Here is a 9,295-nt window from a genome sequence, read left to right as displayed (position 1 = left end):
CATCATTTTGATCACTGTTTGGGCAATTCTTTAAAATCATCTATTTTTCAATACAACTTTACATTATTATTTTCTGTTATCTTTGGGCCTAATATTTTTCTGGAATATTTCTACTGTGGTAGGGTATTGTTGAACCGAATCTTGTGGGCTTTTGAGACCGTCCAAATTTTAGTTAGTTTCAATTTTGTTTGATCTATACAAAGGTAATGACTCTTTTCATTTAATTAGCCGATAACTCTATTCAGAAATTCATCCAACAATAAACTATATTTAGTTTCGATATCGTGTTTCAATAATAGTGGAGACGTGTTCTCATTATTCTTTAATTTCAATTGCTTTCGCTCCATTAGTTATTAATTCCTTCGCCTATCGACCATAATAAACTTATTCTCTCTCATTCAATTCATGCACGTCTTTACAATGTGCATAGATCTTGATCGATCATGTCTCACACAATAAATCCTATAAATGTTCGAGGGGAGCATACTCTCTTGCAATGTGAACCTTCAATCGACCTTAATTCAACTATTTATGTACGTATTTCTTTCTAAGCATCAGTAGTTAAATTATACTTTAATACAATTCAGTTGTGAATCCAATTTCTTTCCCAAAAATTGATTGCTAAAAAGGAAGATTGAGTGCCATATTGCATAAAGAAATTGAAGAATTCTTTCCAACTGATATGAAAAAAGATCATCACATCATTCTATATAAATCTACAACTTCTTATTCTTTGTTTTAAATTAGGAAAGAAATCATTGTCTTTCTCGTAAAAGTGAACTCCGCAGGTATTTCGGGTAAGAAATCATTCTCATGCGTGTGAAAGTGAACTCTAACAAGTGTAGTTGTTGCTCTCGCATTTGAATCACACATGTCCCACCACTTTACACTTTTTGTCTTCACCTTGCTTCTATTTTCTTCTTATTATTTTGGTTCGAAAATTGGGTTTTTGGTGCACTTTTTGGCAACTTTTCGTTAGGGAAAGAAGAAAAAATCAATCTTGTTAATTATTATTTTATCATAATGAATTGATTTGGGTGACGCTATCATACCCAATTTAGGATGTTACTCTCCTAATGATGAATTTTTTTATATCATGTCATCCAAATAATTAATGTGACAAAGTAAAAGGGACTAAGGTTAAATTATCTTTATCGGTACGAATATGGGTGAAATTACACTTTTGGTTCTATGGGATATGAATTTAATATTTTTAATTATTTATTTTACGGAATTTTTAAAATAATTCAAAAAATTCAGAAAACTCGATACATTTACTCCAATATCAAAGTTTTCGTAAAAAAATAGATGGCCAGGACATGAGCAATGTGCCTGCCCATCAATTGTCTAGACAACTAAACTAACAAATTAATAAACACACACATTACGGGTATCCTTGCTGTTTATTGCAAAAGCACAGTTATCAAACAAAGGATTCTGAATAATTATGGAGTATCCTGGAAACAACATTAAACCACCCTAGTGGGATTGTCGTAGTGTTCACTACACTATGCTATTGCCAAAATTCAAGTAAAGATTAGCAAACGTTGTCTGGTTGTGTATCCGTAGAAGAGGCTATGAATACTAACTAGATGGACTTCAACAGTTACTCACAGCATATAATTATGACAACCCGAGTTCACATTTTAATCTGGCGTCAATTCTTTTTGGTAATTTTTGCCTTTAATTCCGTAGAGGGGAACTATTTATTGAGTGGAAAATAAAGAGTTAGTACAACCTAGTAATATTCCACCTCAAATATGTGTAGTGGACGCATGGTAAGAAGGGGGGCTGGGTAGTGGAAATGGCCCAGAGTCTTAATCTGACAAGTGCTGCAGCTATTTCTATTTCCGTGGCGATCAATCTTTGCTACTATGCGCCACACACTTTTAAGTTAAGGGCATTCATTGCTTCTGGAATTCAAAAGTTCAAAGTAAGGTGTGCTAGCTCTGGAGCTTACTATTAGGTCAGGCTATATCTCACGTTTGGCAAAGCTGCAAATTTTAATGGATATGTTACAACAACATCAAACGAGGTTTCACGTACAATTTTATATACCTTCGTTTCGTTTGAAAAATTATAGTTAAATTCTTTCTGATTTTAATGCTCGTCTAACAACGAGTGCATTTCGTTATGTTCTATTAAGTTTTCATTTATTTTTTTTATGGTGAATGGACCGAAATTCCCTTTTCAAATTATAAATTATACGTTTATTAATTTTTAGAATGTTTAAAAATATTTTATGAACCAATATGATTTATGGATTATTTATGTTACCCACCCTAAGATTTTTTATATTTTGTTAAATATATATATTTTTAAAAATCAACAAGAATAAAGTAGTAATTTCCACCACATCGTCTAAAGGCTACACAACTATTTCTTTTTCAAACAATGAGCGGGTATTACAATTGTGCCAAACCTCGTAGAGGGTAGTTGTTATTTACCTAATTTTAAATTAGAATTGTTGGGAGGTGTATATTCCGAGTTATAAAAAATAAAATATAAAACTTAGTTCATATATATAAGCATGACATTTGAAATTTCATTAAAGACATTGGAAGTATTGATTAATTGATAATCCATGTAATTAAAATTATTATTTTTAAATATAAAACCAAAAAAAAATAATACTTTGAAATTTGTGTATAGTGGACACCGGACAGAAATCCCACACCAAAGCCTTTTTGTTGGAGCTCATCAGAGAAACCAACTCCAGGAGTTTGGACTTCAATATAATATTTAATGAATAATTTTTTCACCAAGAACCATTTTTTTATTTTATTTTTATTTTTTCTAAAAATTATTTTTTTTTTAGAAAAGCTCATCAGTTTCACTTGGACCATTTCTCGAGCACCCTCTTTTCATAAAAGCGGTGTGATTAGTGTATAATTTACGAAAAATAACTAACCACATAGCAAGTGTGATACAGTTTAATAAAAATAATTATGTGATTAATTTGGTTCGACTAAACCTAATTCGAATAAGAACTTTTTCCTGTATTGGGTTGTACCCAAGCAACCGACCCCTCTTAACTGTCATTGCTCCTACATTCAATGATTACCATTAAGACACATGGATTTAAGTAAAATCGTTTGTTCCAGAGTTTCAATTATTAAAATCGTCGGATGATTGTGAATGCTCCGGAAGAGCTTGATCTAATGTTCAATATTGAAACGATTTTTTATTATAGTTAGGTTATGTAAGTCTATATATAATAATATGCGCCAATCTGCTGATTGTGAATATTTATGAAGATCTTAATCTAACTTTCAGTTTGGAAAATGATTTATACTAAAAGAAGTGGAGAAGTAATGATAAAGGTTAAATCATTGATAATCATTGAAAAAATTATTTTACCCTAGAAAAGTCCTAAAATAACAAAATAGGATCATGATCTGGGCCTTTTTATCCAGATCGGGTTGTACTTGACCCGATCGATCCGCCGATCCACCTTAACACCTATTAATCTTAAAACCATATGATAATTACCATTTAGGACACGCGGATTTGTACACTTCTTGAAGCATTATAAAATCCTAATGAACATCATTTGTTAGGTATGCGTTTATAATATTAAGAATCATCAACTCCACTTGATTTACTTTAGAACCTTAGCAAGCCTAACTTGCCTTTGTTTTCAGATCAACTCAATATCTTGGATAGAGGACCAGTCTAGTAATGATACCATATCATCAGTTGAGAACGCGACACAACATCTACAAATTTGACTCAAATATTTCACAATATTATTGATCAACAATTCAAGTGTATTGTATTATATTTTGAAACAAATTTCAAGGAGAGCTTGGCATAAATACGAAATAAGTATGATATAATAAAATATTAATTTATTAGAAATATAGAATGTTACAATCCTATACTATGCACATGGGTAAAATAATAGGCTGAATTCATCTTAGGTTGGTACTTGAAAGATAACTAAATATGAGAGTGACAATTTAATGCTATTATGTATTTAATTATACATAATTTAAGGACTTTGGCTATTGAAGTCCTCAAATTTGCTCCGAATGAGCTGATTTGGCATTTCTAGTATTTTGAAGCTCGTCTAAGCGAAAATAAAAACTTTCCTGCCAATTAGGATGACTTGTGAAAAATAAAATATAATTTTAATCCTGTATATTAAAGAAGTGACTGTCATGATCCTGTAATTAAACTCTAGGCAGTTTTAGTCCTAAAATTTCAATTACTTCGAAGAATATTTGCCTAAAGTAAGCAATTTCGTAAGTTAGTGGACCTAAATAAAAATGGACATAGTTATCGGACTAAAATTAAAATTAGGCATACTTAGCGGACTAAAATAATACTTTTCCCTCCTAATACTCTAAGTGTAATATAAAAGATATTTTTTCAATAAATTTAAACTCTTATACGGACTACAATTGTTTTTGAAAAGCTGTGTAGGGATAAAATTATTCGAAATTGGGTCAGAGAACTAAAACTAAGCAATTTTGATAGTTATCGGACTAAAATTAAAATGAATAAATTTAAAAGACTAAAATTAATACCAGTCAAACTTAAAAGACTAAACAAATAATTTTCCAAATTAAAAATATATTGAAGCGAAAGAAAGCTACATCTTCACAATGCTAACGTTTGAAAATCGGAGTATGATGATTTCCCCCTTCTAACTACGGTAAGATTTTACATTTCGGAAATATTTGTGTATGTGGTCGGTATTGAAGGAAAAAGTACAGATTATTTTGTTGGTGAATTCCTTAGGTTCATCTAAAAATCATTTTCCATTAAAATGAGAACAAGAAATAATTCTTGTATATGAAATTCTACTGTGTAAACCATTTCTTCTTCAACTTTTAACTTCGATTTGTAAAACAGATCAGAGAGGGAGAAAACCAGGCCAATTGTATGCAATATATAGGAAAACCTGTTAATCTCTCTTTAAATTGGCTAGAGTGTTGCCACTTATAAGCTGACACATGCAACTTTTCTACCAAATTGGATAAAATTTCCAATTTTTTTTTTTGAATTATAAAATTCAGGTCAATTTTTGCCGTAAGAACTTAAAATGTCCAAAATTAGTAAATTCTAGAACTAAAAAATTACCAAGGTCTTAGTTACAAGATCACAAATCGCCATCTTTCAGAACATACAGAACTAAAATTATAATTTATTTGGACATCAACATCGATCCTAGTTGGCTAAACCAAAAATAGAAAGCTTACTCAAGAAACATATGTAAAGTACTTTACTGGGCTACTCTCGTTAACTTAATACTAATAAAAAAAAAACTAATTTTGTCTCTTTCTCCACGCGATAATTAGCGCATCCGTCAGTGATTCATCTGTACAGGCTTACTCATACTCCATGCATTCAACTTCTCAATTCTGACAGTCTCAGTGCCGTTGTTGAAAGCGTATAAATGTGCTTTGTCGTATATTGCTAGAGTTGGATAAACCCGAGATGTGATGCAAGTCTTTCCTCCCGCGCCAAAGGTCTCCACAACAGAGTTATCAATCTACAAGAAATTAATACCCGGGGTGATTAGTATATAGACAAATCAAGTATATATATGTAAAATGCGTACCAAACTCCTCAGAGAAAGCTTCTTGTCTTTCAATTCTACATCTACAAATCCTGCGAATGAGGGTCTGTATGCATCTTTCCCGTCCTTCATGGAGGATTTTCCATCTTTTAAGGTGGACCTGTCAACAGATAAGAATAAAATAAGAGGAAAGAAACAAGACTAGGTATTTGTAGTCCGGTGCAGATTACAAGTTTCCAATATATATATACCTTGATGCATCAGAGCACAAAAGGACTAGGTGCTTCTCTTGATCCTTGAAAACTCTGAAGAACACGGGGGTGTATTCTTCCAAGTTTTCTGAAGCCAATGTCAACAGCCCAAATGGTCCTAATCCACCTTCAACTGTTGACCCCTTTTGGCTGCAAAGCTTTTGTGCATTATATCTATCCCAGCTTGGATCAAAAGGCTCAGCCTTGTCCAAGTTGTCGAACGAGAAGGTTACATCAACGTCGGCCTGCCATTTATGCGGAAACATGCCTGATGATTAGTCTACACTTCAACAGCACCGCAACAGTGCAAATGTGTAGTTGTATATGGTTAAAAGTAATACCTGTGCAGCTGTTATTCCTTTGATTTCGACCTTTGCTCCCTTATTGAGCTCCTGGTTGCTTAATTCCACCTTGTTCTTTCTTAGAGTTTCTAATTCCTCAATGGGCCATTGCAATAATTGTTTACCGTTGGGATCAAGCACCATTGTGCGCGGGATAAGCTGAAAAGCGAAAAAGTATGCATGATATGTGAATACATAATTCTATGTGAAAATTAGGAATTCCAAGTGAATTGCTGTTGATTAACGTATGCAATACCTGGATACCAGCCCAACCCTTCTCAACATCATTATCAGTCGTATCAGACTCATTTGCCCAACCCCACAAGATCCTTCTATTCTTGCTTGGGTCAAAGAAGGATTTCGAGGCATAAAAGTTACCGTAGTCCAACCTCAAACCATTCCAACCATCAACCATGTCTTTATCAGGAATGTACTTGTCTTCTTCACTGTTATACGTACCTATCGTGTAATACTCGTATCTGGTGACATCAAGACTGACCTTGAACACATATTTCACATCAGGGCCTGTAGCAGAAGTATCCAACCCCATTTTGCCATTAACTTGTACCGGGAAGAAATCAGGGCATTCCCAATTGCCAGTCCCATCAGTAGAATGCAATGGGTGCTGAACCTTGGTCCAGCGCATGAAATCCTTACTCTTGTACAAGAAGGACATTCCTGTGTCAAATCTCCTGCCCCCGATCGTAATTCTCCATTCCCCGTCTTTGCCCAACCAAGCTGTAGTTGGATCACGGAATGCTGTCTTGTTAACCTCATTATCCGCAACGATCAATGGGTTGTTGTCGGGCTTGATCCACACACGGAGATATGGGTCTGATACATCGGCTGGAACAGCATAGTTTTGGACCTGTGTTTGTTTGTCATCAACGATTCCAGTGTACAGAATAACGGGCTTGTTTCCAGGGAGGACTGTGGCTGAGCCTGACCAACAACCATATTCATCAAAGGGCTTTGAAGGGTAAATTGCATGTTCTACTTTCTTCCAGTTAATCAAATCCTTTGAGACTGAATGAGCCCAAACAATATTGCCCCACACAGCACCTTTTGGATTGTACTGATAAAACAGATGATAGTATCCATTGAAATACATTGGTCCTGTGGTGAATTGGAAAGAGAGTAAGTTGCAAGAAATTAATGGCTTAGAAAAAAAAGGCAAGAATTATACCCACCATTTGGATCTGATGATGGTTCATTGAATCACCCGCCGGGACACATGAAAAAGAAACATATGATCAAGTCATCAATACAACAGTCAATTAATCGAAGAGAATGCATGCCCTAATACCTAACGAAAATGAAATGGCCTTTTCTTTATGTTCTTGAAATATAAATATATATATAAGCTTCGAAGCTATATTTTATATTATATCTCTACATACTACAAGAAAATAACTCAATAATTATAAAAAAATTAATATCAAAATTACCACTGAAGTAATAAGCACTAAAAATTACAACGTCTTTTTAGTTCAAAAACCACAAAGCGCGTGACTTTTTGGGATTAACAATAAGTGATTATGAGTTTTATGGAATTAAAAGCGACATATGCTGTTGTGATACCGAAACAAATTCTAACCTTATTTTATGGGACTAAAGAGTATTTTACCCTAAATTTCTTAAATTAGCAATGAAAATTTTACTTATTAATTAGTTGATTTTTTTTCGTTGTTGTTGAGTCACTTCCTTATAGTGACATGCATTGAGTGCTACAAAAGGAAAATGATCAATTATACTCTGTACGATAGATCAGATAGAGGAAATTACCGTTAATCCAATGTTTGAGGGGCTGGAAATGATATCCAGTTCTGTGTTCTTTCGTCACATCAACAGCAGACACAGATTCCAACTGCCTGAAAACCTTGTGGGATGCTTCGACGCCATTATTAAACAATGCCAAACAACATAATAACAAAGAAACCGGCAAAGCCCAATTACTGACACTCTTCGAAATCTCCATCGGACTTTGACAGATGATATTATTAACTTATTGTAATTTTTTTTTTGGTGTTGTACGATGATGAAAGTGAGAAACAAAGTTAGGGTACTTATGGGGAAAAAAATAACTCATGGGATTAAAAAGAGAGAGATTGTAGGTATTCAAGTGGTTAAAATGAAGTTCCGAATTTATAGTAGTGGTATGTGAGACGTGTGTAAAATATTTAAAAAATATAAAATAATTAAATTTCTTTTACTAAATTTTTTGTGGTATATATTTGTTTGATTGACCTTTTCATAAATGGACAAAAAATGAATTGTAATAATAATATGAAAAGGATGATATAAAAATAAATAATTGTAAAAGATAAAATGTGAAGTGAAAGAGAGTAAATAAAATTAGGCTAAAAATAAATAATTAATTAGAAAGAGAGTTTTGCCAAATGAGAATTATGGAAATAACGGTGGAAAATAGTAGGTAAAATAAATGTTAAGTACGAGAATATGATTTTTTTTTCAATTACATGAATATATATATAATTAATTAATAACTATTATTATTACAATAGAACAATGCCTATTATATACAAACATAGTATCAGCACATTGGTGAAACACTACAAAAAGTAATTACCAAAATTTGGAAGACGTCATCAAATCATTTTATAAAAGTATAGAATTTTTGTAACAACTAAGAAGCGAAACATTATACAAATCGTTTTATTTTTTTTAAGATGTTCTAAAACCTTTCAAAATTAGTACCTGTGTAAAATTTAGAATCATTTTGAACTGACTAATTCAAAAATTGTTACGGCAACTGAAAAATTAAAGATGATCATTCCAAATATGTTATAAAACTCGTCACAATTTTGCATCGATTTACTTTCCCATTTCAAAAGTTTGTTTCCATTCCAAAATAACCAGTTGGAAAGGCTTTGCTTGTGTTGGAAAAGGGGAAATAATATTTTTAGTCCCGTATGTAGGTTCATATCATTTTTAGTCTTATTTATTACAAGATTAGCAATTTTAGTCCCATAACTTATAAAAATTTGCACTTTTGGTCATCATGCACTTTTTCATTTACAATTTAACGATGTATGTCACGTGTCTAGCACGTTGCCATAAAGTATTTCTTATTGGAGGAAAATTGACCATTTTTTTAATAGTAGCATATGAGTGCTTCATGGCCTACTCGTTCACTACAATGCTAAATTGTAGAA

The 9,295-nt window shown here is 32.7% G+C and overlaps 1 protein-coding gene across 1 annotated transcript; it reads right to left on the bottom strand.

The window, feature by feature from the left end:
* Positions 1-5,093: 5,093 nt before the first annotated feature.
* On the bottom strand, positions 5,094-7,230 carry LOC105174038 (beta-fructofuranosidase, insoluble isoenzyme 1). Its single transcript, XM_011096001.3, has 5 exons — positions 6,376-7,230; positions 6,120-6,278; positions 5,779-6,023; positions 5,570-5,687; positions 5,094-5,500 (listed from the first exon to the last, which is right to left on the bottom strand). Exons 1-5 carry the CDS (start codon positions 7,228-7,230, stop codon positions 5,315-5,317), a joined length of 1,563 nt encoding a protein of 520 aa, XP_011094303.2. The 3' UTR covers positions 5,094-5,314.
* Between the last annotated feature and the right edge of the window lie 2,065 nt (positions 7,231-9,295).

This window comes from Sesamum indicum, linkage group LG11, assembly GCF_026168435.1.
Source record: "Sesamum indicum cultivar Baizhima isolate 11 linkage group LG11, ASM2616843v1, whole genome shotgun sequence".
Lineage (NCBI taxonomy): Eukaryota > Viridiplantae > Streptophyta > Magnoliopsida > Lamiales > Pedaliaceae > Sesamum > Sesamum indicum.
Note: the sequence above shows the minus strand (reverse complement) of the source record. Positions and strands in the feature narration are given on the sequence as shown.